This window comes from Sus scrofa, chromosome 1, assembly GCF_054392235.1.
Source record: "Sus scrofa isolate SSC_HxYL_T2T_F1_AM1 chromosome 1, Sscrofa_HxYL_maternal_Yorkshire_Landrace_v2.0, whole genome shotgun sequence".
Classification (NCBI taxonomy): Eukaryota; Metazoa; Chordata; class Mammalia; order Artiodactyla; family Suidae; genus Sus; species Sus scrofa.
In genome coordinates this window covers 54,415,980-54,435,789 of record NC_139383.1, presented here as the reverse complement: position 1 = coordinate 54,435,789, position 19,810 = coordinate 54,415,980, and the positions used below count along the sequence as shown (strand labels likewise).

At 47.9% G+C, this 19,810-nt stretch overlaps 1 protein-coding gene across 1 annotated transcript in view; it reads right to left on the bottom strand.

Annotated features, from left to right (window-relative positions):
- Window positions 1-19,143, bottom strand: part of NT5E (5'-nucleotidase ecto) — a 49,915-nt gene extending 30,772 nt beyond the window's left edge. Inside the window, exons 1-2 of the mRNA XM_001927095.5 lie at window positions 18,729-19,143; window positions 433-655 (exon numbers count right to left, since the gene is read on the bottom strand). Of these exons, the coding sequence (XP_001927130.2) occupies window positions 433-655; window positions 18,729-19,067 (562 nt within the window). The 5' untranslated portion in view covers window positions 19,068-19,143. The remainder of the gene's footprint in view (window positions 1-432; window positions 656-18,728) is intronic.
- Window positions 19,144-19,810: the final 667 nt, after the last annotated feature.

Here is a 19,810-nt window from a genome sequence, read left to right as displayed (position 1 = left end):
GAAAGGAAAAGATGAAGGAAAGAGACTAGAAAAGGAAAGATGAAGGAAATTGAGGTAAAACCCTGGCTCTGGGCTCCCTGGCTCCAGAGGGCATGACTCACATGGCTCTCATTCTCCAGTGAGGGACTTTGTCATGTTTAGCACTGGATAGAAATGGCCTTCTCATCCAATTCTGAATGCACTCAATTAAACAAAGATATTGATTATGTCAACAAAGAAGTTCGCCGAGCAGGAAGGAGAGTGAGTATCTTTCAGAAGTAGCTCAGGACAACTGGAAGCCACTGGATTGGTTTTTATCAACATCATCTAAGTCCCCACGCGTCCAACCCTACACATTGTTTCTACTTTAACCAACGGTCCCTAAAAATAAGCCCAAGCTTCCATTTAGTGCATCTATTTTCAAGCAGTGAGGGCTATAAAAGAAGAAAGTACCTGGATTTGAGAGAAAAGGGGTTTCTTTTGAAGTGTATCCGACAATTCCCACGACTTCATTACCAACAGGAAGAATTTTATAGGGTGAATAAAGTCCTGAAATCTGAGACGCTAGCGGCCCCTTGGCTTTAATGTTTGCACTCAGAATTGGAAATTTGGCCTCTTTGAGGAGTGGATCAATCAGTCCTTCTACACCATTATCAAATTCATGATTTCCCAGGGCCTAGTAGAAAAGGAAAAGAGAAAAAGAATTAGGTACTCTGGAATTGCCAATAAAAGCATACTTTAAAGAACATTACCTTAGCCTGGGGGCCCCCAAACCTGGCAGAGCCCTATGAAGCCAGCTGCATGACCACTATCCTCCTCACGCCCAGAGGTTTTACTCCAGGGCCCCGGAGTTGGGCCCAGGAGCAGCCAGGTCATCTGGCTTAAGTGCTCCCCAGGCCCCGCTGCACCTGCTGAGGGTGACATCAATGCGTGCAGGAGACATGTGGAGACCCGGCTGGACATCCACTGTCCTGCCATTGCCAGGTCTGAGAGCCTTCATTTACCAGGCTCTGCCCAGCCATTTCATACTGTTTTCTCTCACGAGCCCATCTTTCAGTCCACCAGCCCAATCCTTCCAACCCCATTTGACGGGGAGAACAACACGACTTCAGCCAAAGGGTCTGGGAACATGTTACAGACATCAGGGGCGTCCCCTCCCCACTGCAGCTCAGCATCTCCTGGACCATGATGTCATTATGTTCCCATAGCCCTTTCTTCCCAAGGACTCTGTGGTCCTCTTGTCTTCTGGGAACACGAGGCTCCCCAAGGGTAAGGCAACGATCGTACTTGACAGTGGGCCATTGGTTTCTGCCTTCAGTTAGCATGGGGCCACCCTGTGTTTCATTCCCAGCAGCTTCACCTCTGAGAATGAGGAAGAGCAGGGTGGCGAAACCATCACGGGCCCTTGGGGTTCTGGACTGGTCCCAGAGCCAGGGCTTGGGGAGGAGCTGGCACAGTTTAATGCAACCCCTGCTCCCAGCTTCTCTACTCGCCCGAGTTCCTCTCTGCTCTGGGACGGGCTATGAGGCAGGGGACGGGGGAGCAAAGCAACCACTCTGATGTCTGGCTGCTTCCCCTGAGGTGATGCTGACAAAAATGCCATGTGCCAGCCACTTCCCAGAAAGCTTCCCCGCCCTTCTCCACAGGCCTCCTGGAAGAAGCCCATTTCCTCTCGGCACCTACCACCTGCTCTGGCTGCCAAGGCCAACTTGCTAGCTTAGTATGTGAACCTGTGAGTCTCAAACTTTCTAAACACTGCACCCAATTTCGCCTGGAGTGTTGGCCCGTGACCCCTCCACCTAAATTAGATCCCCCCCCACCTCATTCTCTTACTGTCCCCGCCTTCCTCCTTCCTACACCCACCACTGCTCAGCAGCTTGTTCTGCATGTTCCTGGAGTCCTCCCACTCGAGTGCTCCCTGAGCCACTGCATCTGCCATCTCTGCCCTGCTGGGCGCCAGAGCCCCTCGCCTCCCCTGAGCACCTGCACTCAGGGCCACGTGCATCGTGTTCTCCCGTGCAGGTGTTTACACAGAGAGAGCAGCAGTGTCTTCATGTTCCCATCTGTCTGTCTCCCCGATTCAACTCAGAATTGCTGAACGTGCCTTTCCTCCCATCTCTGAGTATCTACTCATTTGTACTTCTTTCTCTTACCTAATGCCTCCCTCCTAAAGGCTGACCTAGTTAAAGGTTCTCCCAGTCTTGGGCAATTATGTTTTTCTCTCTTCTCTTAGAATATCATGGTTTCTTCCTGTGGTGAAATAAGTCTGCCTTATGAGATTACAATAACTATCTTGCTTAATGTAAAGTTTGTTTTTTTTTTTTGGTGGTGCCCGCGGCATGCAGAAGTTCTGGGGCCAGGGATTGAACCTGCAGTGACAAGGCCAGATCTTTAACTTGCTGAACCACCAGAGAACTAAAGGTTTTTTTTTTTTTTTTTTTTTAAAGGAATGTTTCTACAGCTCTTAATGAAGGATTATTCAATGTGGCGTCTGTCGTGCACTTTACCAACAACATTTTACTGCTCGCACTCAGCCACAGCTGGAGTTGCTGCTTTCTTTTATTTGTTTTGCTTGCTGTCTCCTCCCTGGACTTAAGTGTAATGTCCCAAAAGTGGGGACGTTGGTTGCCTTTTCACCTCTCTGCCTGGCGGGTGGCTGGGCGTGGAGCCCTAATGTGGGTGTGGGGTGCTGGGCATGGCTTGCCTGAACGATCTCACTTGCACCCATACCTTCAAGTCCACACTGAGCATCTGCATCCTTGACTTTCCTCCTGACTCTGCTTCAGTATGTCTGACTACAACGTGGACATTGCCCCCCAGCATATCCTAAGTATCTCAAGCTTATCATGATTAAAGCCCCTGCCTCTGGGATTCCTGTTTTGTTGCAAGGTGGCCAGTCAGTAAAGCCAGGGGCCCCAGAGCAGATTTATCTCTCACCCCGATTGCTCCCTTTCCCTCACCTCCCGGAAGCATCTCTTGCTTTTGCCCAAATGCTCTTGTTCAGCCCACCCCGTTGCTACCACCTGCATGTGGTCCTGCCCATTCTCTCCACAACAGCTTCCTAACTGGCTTCCAACCCCCTTTCCTCACTCTCCTCCCCCTGCCATTCCCTTATCTAAATCATCCTGTATATTGCTGCCAGAATCATCTTTCTAAAATGCAAATCTGAACTTGTCCGTCTGGACCTTAAGGTCCCACAGAGGCTCCCCCCATCTCTGTGATCAAGTTCAATGTCTTGAGCTCTTTGACATCTGGTCTGGCCTTGCCCTCCGGCTCCCTCTGACACCCACCCCCAGGCAGTGGGCAGCGGGCAGGCCTGGCTCCATCACTCATAAGCAGTGACCTGGGCACATTTCTAAACTCCAACGTCCTCTTGAAGGGCAGTCAATGAATAAAACAAAAGTTGTAATGAAGGTGAGCCAGCACTTGCTAATGTGATGATGCCACAGGCCAGCATCAGGCAAGGTGCTTGTGTGGAGAAAACCTGCTTTCCTGCTGTGATGTTGGTATTATTACTACGTTCATGTTATAGAGGAGAAAAACTGGGATCTAGAGACATTAAATGAACCATTCAAGGTCACACCATGAAGAAGTGGTACAGCTGGGACCAGAGATACTTCTGTTTGACTCCAACCTTCTTCTTTCTTTAGAGTTTTATTTTTTATCCAATTTTTTTATTATAGTTGATTTACAATGTTCTGTCAATTTCTGCTGTAGAGCAAAGGGACCCAGTTACACATTTATATACACACTTTTTCTCACATTCTCCTCCATTATGTCCCATCACAAGTGGTTGGATATAGTTCCCTGTGCTGAACAGCAGGATCTCATTGCTTATCCAGTCCGAATGCAATAGTTTGCATCTACTAACCCCAAACTCCCAGTTCATCCCACTCCCTCTGCACTCCCCCTTGGCAACCACAAGTCTGATCTCCATGTGCATGAGTTAGTTTCTTTTCTGTAGATAGGCTCATTTGTGCCATATATTAGATTCCACAGAGAAGTGATATCATATGGTATTTGTCTTTCTCTTTCTGACTTACTTCACTTAGTATGAGAGTCCCTAGTTCCATCCATGGCGCTGCAAATGGGCTCCAACCTTCTTAATCTCTATGCTTGGACATAACAGGGTTTGCAGAAGGCCTAGTACAGAGTGAGCACTCAAAATAAAATCCTGACTACTTGCAGTTCTCTGTATTCTCATGTATCTTTGTCCCTCTGCATAAGATAGACATCTGGTGATCAACCTATTAATGCATAAATAGGGAGACAGACCAGTCCTTTCTCATGCCAGGCCTTTCTGACCTTATTTAACTAATGGCTTCAGCTTCTGAAGGCTGATGGTCCTTCCAGAAGAGAGATATCCCTAAACCCTCATGGCCCTCCCGGAGTAAGCTGTCCCTCCTCTGCTCTGACGGTTCCCTGGTGCAGCCCTGGCAGACTCTGCGCCTGCCCACCGAGTCCCTGTATTGCCCAGCACAGTCCCTGGAGCACAGTAAGATGTTGTATAGGATGAATAAATGAGTAAGCAGAAAAATTTCCATCAAATTTCTTTCTTCTACACACACTCTTCCTACAAAAATCAGTCCCCAACAACCCCCTTGTAAACACATATTCTTTAGAAGCTCATGTTCCATTTCTTCACCTTGACCTTCCCCTGGGTTCTCCTCTTCCCTTGACTTATCAGAGCACCACCACTCCTCCGCTCTGCAGAAGGACAGACAGTGCAGGCTCACCCTCGCTCCCACCCTCGCTGCCGGTGCAGCAGGCACTCAAGACATTTTTTTTTTTTTTTTGTCATTCTGCCATTTCTTGGGCTGTTCCTGCAGCATATGGAGGTTCCCAGGCTAGGGATCTAATTGGAGCTGTAGCCACCGGCCTACGCCAGAGCCATAGCAACACAGGATCCAAGCCGTGTCTGCAGCCTACACCACAGCTCACGGCAAAGCCAGATCCTTAACCCACTGAGCAAGGGCAGGGGTTGAACCCGCAACCTCATGGTTCCTAGTCGGATTCATTAGCCACTGAGCCACAACGGGAACTCCAAGAAATGTGTTAAATACGTTACTTATTCATTCATTTCTACTGTTTTTATAAATAAAGTGAGGTATTTATTAATACCTCAGGAAGAGTTTGGTGCAATAAAAGATACAACATAACAGAGCCAAGCATCTTTCCCTGTTCCTTTAACCCTACACAGCATTTGTAGCACAACTGTAGACTGACATTTGAGATGAACTTGTTTTCATGCCTGCACTAATAATTACAAGGGTGGAATCTATGGGCCTGTAATAGCAGTAAGATACATTTGCAGGGAGCAACTCATGCTGAAGGCAATACTTTCAAACCCCTTCTGACTTTTCGCTATTATGCTTATTCCACAAGGTGTGTGGATGGAATCTGCAACCAAATTCAGTTACGCCGCACCCTGACCTCACTGTCCTCTGAGCCCTCATGCCCACGTCCAGGTTTTTTTCTTTCCCAAAGCTTTTCCTAGGAGGAGCTGCCATTTCTTCATAGCTTCCCTTCACCCATAAACACACACTCCCAGTGATATCAGTGAATGAATGGACAGAATAAATAATAAGAATACCCCTCAGGGTGACAGTGAAATAAAAGCACTTGGCCTGAGTGGGTGGGCACTGGGGGCTGACACAGGGGGCTTAAGTCCAAGGCCTGAGTCTTGATGCTTCTATTTCTTGCTCTGCAGGAGGGGACACAAGCCATCTGCTGGCCTTCTATGAAGACCTCTCATTATGCTGGAGTATTTTGTTTTTATGGAGAAATCCTCCACTTTCTGGATTCTCTAGTTACAGCAGATTAAGCAAAGCCATTTCTTCCTTGTTATTAAGGAATATGCATTAATCGGCCCCCACAATCCATTTAAAATATACTTAACACAGAAGAAATGCTTGGGAAATATTTACTGGATGAATGAACAATAAATAATTGGTGAGAGAGAGGAAAAAAAGAAACAGAGAGTGAGTTCCCAAGGCTGAGGTCCTTAGCCCCTGGGCCCTGCAGCCTCTTCCCTGTAATCTGGAATTCTGTGCCAGTGTCAGCCTGTCCACTGTGCTGCGATGGGAACAAGGTTCAGACACAGTTGCTCTGGCCTCTGGCACGAAACTGATAAAGGGATCTGTTCTGAAAGCCTCTGATGGGTGGACACAGCAGCCACAGAGTGATAATTTCAGCAGGAAATGGGGCCACCAAAAGCAAGCATGCAGCAAAAGTCCCGAGAGATGAAAGAGCCTCACAGGTCAAGAACCTTCTAGGTCTCCCCAAATAAATCAAGCTGTGAGGTGGTCACGCTGGCCCAGTGCCTCACGCAGCAACCTTGGCTGGTTTGCCTCCACCTGCAGCAGAGTTTCATTCCAAGTGTCATCAGAAAATTTAGGGTTTTTTTACAAGTTTGAAATGACCACCCATCCTTCCATTTCAGGCCTGCGCGCCTTGATCCCAGGCAAGGGGGTTACCGTTACTGAAAACAGGCCTGCTCAGGAGGGGACCAATGGCAGAGACCTGGGCCTCCTGCCTGTTGCAGGAGATGCTACGTGCAGTTGCCTGGGAATGAGCTGATGCTCACGGCCCTCTCCTCCACCCTCCCCGCTCCCTCCAGCTGTTGGCAGGGAGTCCCCGGCCATCGACCACCAGCAGAAGGACACCAGGGCTCAGTAACCCAGGGAACGAGACACCTGGGAGGAGCACGTGGTACCAGGTGTTGGGAAAGAGTCTCTAGCCGATCTCTGGGTCATGAGGCGCACACAGCTCCTGCCCACTCATCACGGGCCACTGGAATGCACTTCCCCAAACACCTGACCCACTCACTGCTCCTGGCCCTGCTGTCTCTCTGCAAAGGCCCCCCACTTCCTGCTGAAATCCCAGTCCTGACCCCCCTGCCCCACGCTGCCTGCCAGAGCCCCTCCCTCATCCACTTCACTTTTCCTGCCAGACCAGGGGCCCTCGGTTCCAGGAACACGAAACCACCCACATGCAACGAGCTGCCTTAGATGCAGCTCAGGTGTGACTTCCGTGGCGCCTCCATTGCCAACAGCCCTCCTGCTGCAACTGTCATACTCGCTGCCGCTCTTGATGTGTCTTTCTCTTTGAGGCATGAACGGTGATGATCGCCCCAGTGTCCTCAGTGACACCAGCGAGCACCTGGCACCAGTGCCCAGCAGAGGTTTATTGAATGAATAATAACACCATCCACCCCACCTGCTCCTTTCTCTCTCTCTCTTTTTTTTGCTTTTTAGGGCCGCACCTGCAGCATATGGAGGTTCCCAGGAGAGGGGTCAAATGGGAGCTATAGCCGCTGGCCTAGGCCACAGCCATAGCAATACCAGATCCGCATGTGGGGAGCTGCATCTGCGACCTACGCCACAGCTCACAGCAATGCTGGATTCCTGACCCACTGAGCGAGGCCAGGGATCGAACCCACATCCTTATGGATACTAGTTGGATTCGTTTCCACTGTGCCACAACAGGAACTCGCACCTGCTCCTTTCAAATGGCTCCATTTCACTCTATGATTTGGCATGTGAGCCATTAAAACTTTTCAGAGAAGGCAAGATAGAAACACACACCTGTAAACAGTAGTTAAGCAATACCTTAGTTGTAAAACAAGAGAAGTCAAAGGAAGCAGGTGAACCAGCCAGTAAGCTTGGCCAAATGCATCACAACTCATGGCCTGGTTTTCTTATTCCATTGCTTGTGTTTTAATTACTATTGCTATTAATATCTTATTGGCACTTGTTTGTGAATAAAACAAATTTTTAAAAAAAGTGTTCTGAACTCTTCTGGTCTTGGGTGTATACACCTGAACATTATATAGATTTCATGATGGTACTTAGTGAGAAAATGGGACTTTCTGAGGTTTCTTTCTATTGGAAATCTGCTAAGGAGACCAACTCTTTGGTCTGTTAAAGGATAACTATACAGTATCTGAATTAGAAAGAAGATATTTCATAGCCTCGGCTTTGTCACAAAGGATTGTGAAAATGACCAGTGAAGATGACATAAGGGAATTTTAAAAAAGAGAGAAAATTAATTAATTAATTTTTGTCTTTTGTCTTTTGAGGGCCGCACCCGCAGCATATGGAGATTCCCAGGCTAGGGGTCCAATCAGAGCTGTAGCTGCTGGCCTACACCACAGCCACGGCAACGCCAGATCCGAGCTGCGTCTGTGACCTACACCACAGCTCACGGCAACGCCAGGTCCTTAACCCACTGAGCAAGGCCAGGGATGGAACCTGCAACCTCCTGATTCCTAGTCAGACTCATTTCCGCTGTGCCATGACGGGAGCTCTGAAGAAAGAGAAAAAGTTTAAAAGACAAAAAACATGATAAAAAGAAATATTAGTTAAGACTTTCATGCTACATGGCCAGGCTCTGGTCACATATTAACTTGTTCAGTCCTTACAACGCTATGAGGCAGGTGCTATTATCTGTCCTTTACACAGATGGGGAAATCAAGGCCTGGGGCTTCCACAACTAGCAGGTGGCAGAGCTGGGATTTGAACAAAGTGAGGCTTTAGCATCTGGGACTTAGCTACTCTGCCAAGCTGCCACTAATGCAAGCACCTGGAAGGGATGAGAGTCATTCAGCAACCCACTAGTTTCTTCCAGGGGTCTAGAGTGCCAAGTGCCAAGTAACAAGGCCCTGATCTTTGTCCTCAGGAAGGGTGGGGCAGCCAGGGAGAGAGCGGGACATGAGCTCATGCATCCATGCAGCAAGTGGGAATCACAGAGAGGGACGTGTGTAGCAAAGATGCAGGCACACCCTGCCAGTTAAGGATGGTCGGGGATCCAGGTGTGAGCTTGGATGTATCCCCTGGGCAGATACATCCACCCCAATGTTCACTGCAGCACTGCTCACAATAGCTAAGACATGAAAGCAACCTAAGTGTCCATCAACAGAGGAATGTCCAGGCAAAGGACATCAGCTGTATTAACAAATGAGGGGATGAAGACGTGACAGCTGAGACAGTCAAACCTGTCCCAAGTGAAGATGGGAGGCTTAGACACAAGTAGAAGAAAAACAAAGGAAGAAGTAAGAGCAGTGTGGTATGCATGATACAGAAGAAAAGAATTTCTGTTTTAATCCACAGAAAGCAATGTCAAAAAGTCTTATGTCAGAAATGTGGAACACAAGAATTTAGTCATTTAGACACTAGCTCATGCCACGAAGGATTGGAGGCTGCAGGACATGCTATAATTTGAGGGGAGGAACCTGGTCTATGACACAATGGGGCTCAGATGCCAATCACTCCAGGAAGCAGCAACAACCGTAATAGGGGAGGATTACAAGTTAGGTTTGGTTTGGTCAGTACATGTCTGGCATTGAGGCCACTTCTGATGTTGGGTTGTGCTCCACAACCTCAGTCTTAGGCTCTGGAAGGTGTATTTTGGCATCTGATTGAATGGCAGAAAAGATCCCCAGGCTCAAACCAGCTCACCTGTACCTCAGTGTTTGCTGAATGAATGAATGACCAAGAACTGAACAGACAGCATTTCACATTTGCCATATAAGCTCTCTACATGCAAAATACCCATATCGATGTTACATTTAGAATTACCTGCTCAACTAACTGGGTCCCAGGAAGGTTTATCTCTATCTCTGAGGAGGGAGAAGACCGTAGCTAATGCTTGGATTCTACATAGGACCAATTATTCCGGTGAGGGAAAAGAAGTGTCAAGAGGATTTTCAGGTTCTCTTACATAGTTGAAGAACACAGACAGGGAAGGGGTTTACACACCATGCAGATGTATTTGTGAGTGAAGTATGGAAAGCTGCCTATCTGCTGTGTAATTTGTTTAGTTCTTTCCCATTTCCAGTTAAGAAATCACAGAAGCTAGAACAAAATGAACTAAGAAGTTGTCTCTGCTTCTTTCCCTCCATATCTGAGGCTGGTCTTACCCAGCTTAGCTCTGATGTGGAATCTAGCTTGAAAGAGAGGAAGCAGAGGTCCGGGACCTTAGCCACAGGATGAGGTGGGAACTGCTTTCAACACTGAGGCCCGAGGACCCGCAACCCACCAGACATGTACAACTTCCAAAGTCTGAGCTCTAGAAGTGACTACCAACTTTCTTTGCTTAAAAATAAATACCACTGGCTACATATCATATATACAATGGAATACTACTCAGCCATAAATAATGAATAATGCTGTTTGTAGCAGCAGGGATGCAACTAGAGATTCTCATACTAAGTGAAGTAAGTCAGAAAGAGAAAGACAAATATCGTATGAGATCACTTATATATGGAATCTAAAATATGGTACAAATGAACCTACATACAGAAGAGAAACAGACTCACAGACACAGAGAATAGACCTGTGGTTGCCAAGGTGGGGGGTAGTGGGACAGACTGGGAGTAGGAAAATAAGGTCCAACTGCATAGCACAAGGAGCTATATATATCTAATCTCCTGGGATAGACCGCAGTGGAAAATAATATTAAAAAAAGAATATATATATATGAGCAGGTTACTTTGCTGTATAGCAGAAATTGGCACAACATTGTGAATCAACTATACTTTGATAAAAAAAAATACCACTGCCATCAGGTATCACTTTCAAGCTTCCCAAACCAGCACTGCTGATCTGTCTTCCCGGAACATCACTGCTTTTTATTAAAGATAATGTGATTAAAAGTTTCTGGGAACCCTCTTACACCCTTGGTGGAAATGTTAATTGGTGCAACCACTATGGAAAACAGCATGGAGGTTCCTCAGAAAACTAAAAATAGAACTACCATGATCCAGCAATCCCACCCCTGGGCATCTATCTGGAGAAAACCATAATTTGAAAAGCTACATCCACCCCAATATTCATTGCAGCACTATTCACAATAGTGAGGACATGGAAGCAACCTAAGGGTCCATCAACAGAGGAATGGATAAAGCCCTAAAAAAGAATGAAATAATGCTATTTGTGGCAACATGGATGGACCTAGAAACTATCATACTAAGTGAATTAGTCAAGACAGTGAAAGATAAACATCATATGGTATCACTTATATGTGGAATCTAAAAAAAGGATAAAAATGAACCTTTTTGGAGAAGAGAAAGACTCACGGACTTTGAAAAACTTATGAATACGAAAGGGGACAGGTGGTGGTGGGGGAAGGGATGGACTGGGGGCTTGGGATTGGCATATGCACACTGAGGTATATGGAATGATAGGCCAACAGGGACCTGCAGTATAGCACAGAGAACTCTACCCAATATTCTGTGATAATCCATGTGGGAAAAGAATCTGAAAGAGAATGGATGTGTGTACATGTATAACTGAATTGCTTGGTTGTGTAGTAGAAATTGTCACAACCTTGTAAATCAACTATACTTCAATACAACTTTTAAAAATTAAAAAAAAAAGTTTCCTGGATATGAGAGACTTTTTAAGCACTTGAAGGTAGGGTGCTTCTCTTTGCTTAGGGAGAGGGGAAACTGCCCACTGTCAATTTGGCACACACGGTACCTGGCCATTGTCTTCTGCAGACCAGATCTTTAGCTGGAGAATCCCTCAGCACAGATGTTAGAATTTCAGTCATTTTTACTTTACTTCGCTTCTCCCCCTGACCCCCTGCATAGGTCTTACCCCGCCTCTAGATGTGGTTAAAAAGGGCTCAAAAGGTCACAGTCCCATCTACTGAAGAATAATTTCATCCTGGCAGGTCTTGGTCATGTCTGAAGTACTGAGCACAGAGCTGGGCACAGGCTTGTGCCCAGTCAAGATTGGTGGGCTGATGGAGTTCCCGTCGTGGCTCAGTGGTTAATGAATCTGACTAGGAACCTTGAGGTTGCAGGTTAGATCCCTGCCCTTGCTCAGTGGGTTAAGGATCCAGCGTTGCCGTGAGCTGTGGTTTAGGTTGCAGACATGGCTCGGATCTCGTGTTGCTGTGGCTCTGGCATAGGCCTGTGGCTACAGCTCCGATTTTGACCCCTAGCCTGGGAACTTCCATAGGCCGTGGGAGTGACCCAAGAAAATGGCAAAAAGGCCGAAAAAAAAAAAAAAAAGATTGGCGGGCTGAGCAAATACATGCACCTCACAGACAACAGGCTTCAGTGAAACTAGGCTCTTCATCCTCCTGTTTCGGCCACTGTTTTCTATTGCTGTTTATATTATTAGAGTTACTAAGAGAGTAACTCTCCATTCCAAACCCTGGGAGCCTCCTTGTCTGGAAGCACTGACCCACTGGAGGTTCCTGGAAAAGACCCAGGAAGCCATTTCTCCATAAGGAAAGAGCTGCCACGAAAGGAACTATGAAGGAGAAAGAGGAGCTGTTATGCAAACTTAGACTTATGTGTAAAATTAAGTCCTGGGACAAACCAAGCTATGTTGGCAGATGAGAAGCAAGACAGAGGGCTAAGCAGGAGCTGAGGAGCTGAGAAGCCACATGGACAGACCACCTTCTCCAATGTCTTACAGATGAGGATTCTGCTGCCTGAGCTCATACAGCTGAGCTGAAAAAGCCAAGAAGTAAAACCTGTGTGCCTTGACAGCCTGTCCAAATCTCTTTCCACTGCTCCTGTCTGCCACAAACCCACAGGGTACAATCATGTCCAGTAAGTCCAGGAAAAGCCTTTAGATGGCATTTCTGTGCTGGAAATAGTAGGCTTCAGCTGTCAGGGGTGGGTGGGTAAACTTAGGTAGAAGAGTCTGCACGCCTGAGGTGCTGTGTCAAACACTGCTGACTCTCTCTGTGTCCCTGGCTTGAACCCTCTTAGTCATCTTTTGATAATAAATACCCTCTCCTGAGCCACCCCTGCTCAGAAGGTGAGCACGGCCAGTGCTTACTGACCCTGACTGTGGCCAGCACCGTGCAAAGCACTTTTACCCACATTATCATCTCCTTTCCACCCTACAACCACCCACAGCGGGGGCAGGGGGTGGGGTGGGGGGAAGATTGCCACTGCACCCACATTACACAAGATTCAAGAATCTGCTCATGGTCCACAGATTTTAAGTGGCTGAGAGGGGACCTGATCCCTGACAGTCACCTTGAGCTCACCCTCAAGCCCTGTGCCAGGTGCTTGCCTACCGAAACTGGTCCCATAGATTCAGCCTGTCTTTCCCTGTCATCACAGTTCTGAAACAGAGTCCCCCTGAAACTGAGTTCCCTGACCAAGTTTACGATTAATCTCTACTCAAAACTTTATTCTCTGTCTTGTCCTCTCTGTCCTCAACCACGTGCTAACTGAACAGCAATCAACCAGAGTCAGAGGCGGCTGTAGGAGCGATCATCATTAACCTACAAACTCAGTTTGTTCTCCTAATAGACCCCTGAGCCATGGACCACTTGGCCAGAGAATGGAAAACTGGAGACATCCTGACTCCTGAAACTGTGATTAAGAAATGTCACGTGATGATGATGAAGCCCAGCCTCTTTGTTCTTCCCCCTTTAACAACATTCCCAACTTGAAGACGAAGCTGGAGTGGATCTGAGGCTCATCTCCCACTGCCTTGCTTGACGCCCTGCAATAAACCCTTACTTTGATGCAAACTCCTGCCGTCAGAGTTTGGCTTTCTGCCCTTTACCCTGTTATATATAGGCCCCATCATCTCAAACCTAGACTGCCGTCCAGCCTCTCTCTTCTCCCATCCTCTTCTCTGGTGGCTTTGCCCTCCCATCCATTTCTGCTCATCTTCCCAAGCTACAATCTCCCTCTGTCGCTGAGAGGTATCTTCTCCATCAACCAATTCTCTGCTGTTACCAACTGGGTGCCCAATAACTGCATTCCATTCTGCCTCTGTCTACCTGGGGTGAGCAGCAGGGGCTCAGCCGCAAGCCTGCACCCACTTCAGATGCCAGCTGCAATTCTTGGGTCACCTGCACTTCTGACCTACCAGCTATAGAGCAGGGGTTCTCAAGAGACCCTCCACAGGTCAGATAATTTGCTAGAACAACTCACAGCACTCAAGGAAGTGCTTTGGTTACTGTTACCGCTGTACTATAATGATACAACTCTGGAACAGCCAAATGGAAGACATACATGGGGCAAAGTGTGTGTGTGTGGGGGGGTGCAAAGTGCTTCCACGCCCTTCTCTGGGCACACCACCCTCCCAGCACTACAGTGTGTTCACCAACCCAGAAGCTCTCTGAACCCCATCCTTAGAGGTTTTTATGGAGGTTTCATCACACAGAAACGATTAATTAAATCACCAGCCATTGGTGATTAGCTCAACCTCTGGGCCCCTCCCCTGCCCCCTGGAGGTAGAAAGTTCCTACCCTCTAATCATGGCTTGGTCTTTCTAGCCACCAGCCCTGATTCTGAAGCTGCCTAGGGCTCCCCAGCCATCAGTCATCTCATTAGCATACAAAAGATACGCGTCTCTCAGAGATTCCAATAGTTTGGGGCTCTATATGCCAGGAACTGCAGACAAAGACAAAATATTTCTTTTCTTTTCTTTCTTTCTTTTTTTTTTTATTAACCACAACTGCCCTCTACTCAGAAGCCTCCAGTGGTTCCCTATGACAATAGAGGAGAACCCACACTTTTCAGGGTGGCCTGTAAGCTGTCCACAATCCCATCTCCCTGATTCCTGCTGCCTAGCTCTGGTCCAGGCTGGTCCATCTTGCAGATTCCTGCCTCTGCACCTCATTCAATCCTGCCCCTTCACTGAACCGAAATGGAATCAAAGTTATTTCCTAGGATGCCATTGCTTTGGAGATATGAAGAACCTCAGATTTACAGATGAGGACCTGGTGACCAAGAGAGCTGAATGGCATATTCCTAGATTTATAGATTCATTACCTTGCAAAAGGAAGAAAGAACAGTATCCATTTCTGAGTCCTGATGACAAGGACTGAAGATGACAAGCCCTCATGTAAACTTTCAAAAGCACAAACCACAAGGCAAAAAACAAAAATTAATTTGATTATACCAAGTGAAGGATTTCTGTTCATTGAAAAAATACTATGGACAAAATTAACAGACAAAATAGAAGCTATCTGCAATGTCTAAAATTGATTACAGGTCAATACTTAGAACTCCTGAAAATCAAGAAAACTGGAGGAGACCTAATTTTAAACAAAGAGCAAGGAATGTGAACATACAATTAAGGAAGAGAAAACTTTGAAAGTTTACAAACATATCAAATTCATATCAAATTTCTATTAGAAAAAGAGAAGATCAAAAAATGAGATGTCATTTTACACCTCCTGGAAAGCTGGAGAATGCTGCAAAGCAAGGGTCACATCCACCTGGAGGTGGATGGGTTGAGTAGAGGGCTCCAGAAAAGCAATCTGACAGTCCTTAGAGTAAGTGTACACGTCCCTACAGTGGGCCATTTGGGGCAGCCTGTTTGTAGAACTGCAGTGAGACGTGTGCGATCTCCGAACTCACCACTCACAGGGAAACAGATGGTAAAACATGTAGAGGTCTCCATGTATGTGCATGGTAGACACAGAGTGACACTGACCAATGGTAAAAGCAACCAGTTTAGGGCAAAAGTAAAAAACAGAATGAGCTGAGTAACAGGACCAGTTACCTAATTCAAAAGTACAAGCACCTAAATAATAATAAAGGTTCTGCAAGTGCACATAGAACTATACAAAGTATGAACGTCAACCCGTTAGCAACAACGGCATGAGTTATACTGTAGGACATGGGATGTTCTCAACACATTAGAAAGGTTGTCTACAGGTAAGATGGGAAGTGAGGTCTGTGGACAAAAGGGTATCTACTGGCCCTGGTTCAGGCATCTGAAAGCAATTTGCTCAAGCTAAGGCTGCCATCCTTTGAACAGAAAGTAGGCTTAGGGGCCAGGACCCTAGAAGCAGGGCCTTCTCTACTGAAGCTGCCTTCCCTGCAGCCCACCCCGATGGTGTCAGTCCCACCTCTGGAGATGAATCTCTTTGATCCTTTACTTTGGGGGACTTCCTAAGTCCACTCATTGAATAAACACTAAGAACACTTCAGGCAATGGGACTGAGAAAAGAAGGTGGAGGAAGCGGAGGAGGGTGGTAGATTGTGCGGGGTTGTCAGAATCACATGAAGTGAAAACTGAAAACCCAAACCTCCCTTCCTCACGTTTTATTTTGGCAGAGCCCATGGAACTAACCTGTGCTGAGTATTTACACTGAGCCAGCAGGATGCTGGGATTTTTACCTTTATTACCTCATGAATGGCTACACAGCTGGGTGGGGGTGATCCCTCATGTTTTATAGTTGGGAACAGAACGACCAACCCGCCAAGCTATCTGTTTCCCTCCACCAACGTACTATATACCAACTAGGCTTCTTCCAGCCTCCCTCTAGAGTTTTCTGCCTATAGGTGGGTCCAGGGGGTCTCCAGGCTCACTCTGGGGCTCCAGAAGCCCTCCTCGGGACACGAAGGCCTAGCAGGTCTGAGGAATTCCTGGGGTTAAGCTAGATTCTAGAAGCTTCCTCTTTATCTTCCATAGCTGCAGGTTCTTAAATACAGCTCTGCTAAACAGGTCCAGTTTCCACAGAACTGGAGACGCCCTTCCACAACTATTTTCAACCTGCTCTAAATCTCCAGCTTCCTGAGAGTTCATATATGGCAGCAGGTGGGTGGGGTGGGGGAAACGTGGACAGCAGAACAGCAATAAAATTCCCCGACAGCAGTATCAGCAAAATGACAGCGAAAAACCTCTGTAAAACAAGAATGTAAAGCTTTATCCCATCTTTCATAAAAACAAGAGCTTTATCCTATGCGAAAGCATCACAAGAACTAGGATTTTATGCAGGTCAAATCATGTTTGCCAAAGCCCAGAAGTGCACAGAGTAAGTCTCATGAGATGTTATTAGGCACCTGGCCATTGGCCTCACTGTTGGCTCTCCTCCCGCTCCTTACCCCCTGCCAACATTATATAACTTTCCCATTTTGCCTCAGGTCCCAGTCCAACTATTTTGGGTGAAATTTAAAAGAAAGTCATTCCATCCAATAAAAAGTATTATAAACAGTCCCTGTGGTGACGGGTTGTAACTTGCAGCCGAATGCTTCAGCCTCACCCAGAGTCCGGTCATACACACTTGATGTGATGGTTAACACTGAGCCTTATTTGATTAAAGAGGAAAACATTATTTTTATTAGGGAAAACGAGGAATTATTCATTTTTCCCCCACCAAAAGTGTGGAGAAAAGAGTGTCACAAAAAGAAGGGTTGACAAAGTTGCGGTTTAAATACAAAATCTAAACACACCCAGGTAAGATTTATTCTACCCTCTGGGAAGAAATGGAGACATTCACTAGTCTATTCTATTATACATGTATTTATGCATTCTATTATACATGTATTTAATCTGTCATTACTGAGGACAAAACATCAGGCAGGTGGAGCTGTGGAGATAAGAATGCTCAGAGGCCACACACAGAATTCTTGAGACCCACAATTCCTCTGTGGAATCCAGATGCTGATGAGGTCCCCAGATAAACTCCTGGGGTTCAGGGGTCCCTTTGAACTGCTGCTGCTTTGAGCATCCCTGATGACCTTGACACCAACAATCAGAACGGAGAGGCGCTCTCTGCCCACCTCATCTCTCTACAATGAGCATTCTTGGAAAAGTACCTCCACTAAACAACTCTACCCTCTTATCATCTTTTTCTGTCCTCTTCTCTCCAAGTTTCCAGGGGAAAAATTACAGGACTGTGCTTTGCTAACCTCTGCGCTTTTCTGATACAAAGTGTGCCCTCTGTGTCCCAGCTTGGAATTCACAGATTTCCCTGGACCCTTCCTCTGTTCTTCCTCTTCTAAAGCTCCTAGGAGTTCTTGCCCAAGTTTCTCCACAAATTTTTTTTACTCTAGGATTTTATACAGGGTTGAACTTGGGTGGTGGCTTGATTTAAGAGATCATACTTATTTATTCCTGTGTAACTCCTCTCTGCTCCTTTTCTAGAATTTAGTCCAACAAATAAGGCATCGCCTTTAACAGAGCACTGGGGAACATGGACTTAAACTTTGGCACATGTTTTAAGAGCCTCTCCTCTCAAGTTAGACTCTCTAAAAAAAAACCCTGGAAACTGGTTTTATTGAAGTGCTTTCCAGTGTTTTCAGCATTTTGGTCCTCTCTGGAAGTTGCTTTCTTTCTGTTTGCAAATCTATACAGTAGTGTCAGTAATAGTGAGAACTAACATTTAAAGAGGTCATACAATGTGCCAGGCAAGCCTCAGAAATAGATATTATTATTCCTGTTTTATAGAGGCAGGAACTGAGGCCAGAGAAAGTCCATAGCACACAGAAGGCGCCCAGCTGGGATTCTCCCCAAGGCTGCGAGCTTAACTATGCTTAAGTTCCGAGGTCAAAGGGATCTGGAGTTCATTCTTATCCTGTCTCCCCCTCCTGGAGCTGGTGACCTAAATAATGTACTCAACCTTTTTGACCCTGAGTTGTTTCCCTTCTAATTAAATCTCGTTAAAGCATTCTTCGAAAGACCAAGCAGTAAATGAGAGGTTTGTGATGGGTCTATCTTGGTCCTAGGCTTTGGAAAACTGGGGTACCATGCACCCCGGCTGAAACCCTTCATAAGCAGGCTCCTTATGAAGGGTCCGGCTCCTCGAAGTGCCCCATCTCATGGTGGGGGTCCCACGACATCAATCCACTTAGGACGTATCATCCAGGGGACTTCTATATCCCTGTCCACCTGGCACGCTGACCGGAGTCTCGCTTTCTACCCACATCGCTCTGCGTCTCGGGCCCAGGCTCGCCACCTGTGCCCCGGAGGCCTCCCTCCCCGTCCAGGGCTCCTCGGGGACTCTGGAGCCTCCCGGGCTCGGCGTCTTACCATGGCATCGTAACCCAAGGAGTTCATGAAGTGCGCCACCTCGGCGCCCTTATACACGGTGAACCAGATGGTGCCCTGGTACTGGTCGCCGGCGTCGAGCAGCAGCACGTGGGGTTCCGCCCGGCGGATCTGGCGCACCTTGGTAGAAAGTCGCGCCACGCCGCCCACGCAGAGGCTAGCGTTGACGCACTTGCTCGAATCGGCGCTCGTCTGCTCCAGGCGGCTGTGCACGTCGTTGGTGTGCAGGATGGTGAGCTCCCAGGCGCCGGCAGCGGGCCACAGCAGAGCGCCCAGCGCCAGGAGCCGCAGGGCCGGGGCGCGTGCGGCTCGGGGGCACATGGCTGCGGCTGGTGGAGAGGACGCGAACGTGGGTGAGTGCGGGAGAGCCGGGCGGGTGGCGGCGAGCGCGGCGGGCGCGGGAGTTAGGCGCCCCGGCCGGCTGGCGGGCTGGCGGGCGGGGCGGGGCCGGGGCGGGCTCTCCTGCCTCCCGGAGGCAGGCCCCAAGGCCAGGCGCACGCCCGCCCGGTCACCCGATCCGACCCTGGCCCGCGGGGCAGCCCGGGCGCGGCTCGCGGCTGGCACTCACTCGGGGCGGGAACAGTGGGGAGGTTGTTCCCGGCGGGGGGCGGACACGGGCCACAGTCCCGGCCCGACCCGGGAGCCGGGGTTCCACTGAGGGTGGGCTGCTCTTCCCGGGGTGCGAGGGAGGAATTGGAGGGTCCACCCCGCTTCCAGGTCTTTGCTGACCCTCGCCGCTTAAGAATTTTTCTGAGGGGGGATGCGCTGCTTGTGTGGGCTGGTGGTGGCGCGAGCTCATCACTTGAAAGAACGAAAGAGGGAAGAACGAGGAGGTAGAAGGGGAGAGTAGCGAAACGAGGGAGAGGTGAGCTCTGTGCTTTGCGGAGCCAAAGACGGACCGCCAGATGAGACTGTTCGCTTTCCAGTTTAAGAACACACCAAGTCCGCGTTGTTTAGATGTAGAATCTCAGAAGCTGCAAGTCATTCGAATCCAGTCCCACATTTATGGATGAATATAACCATAGCGATAAAACAGCAGCAGTGCGTGGATAGCTAAAATGGAC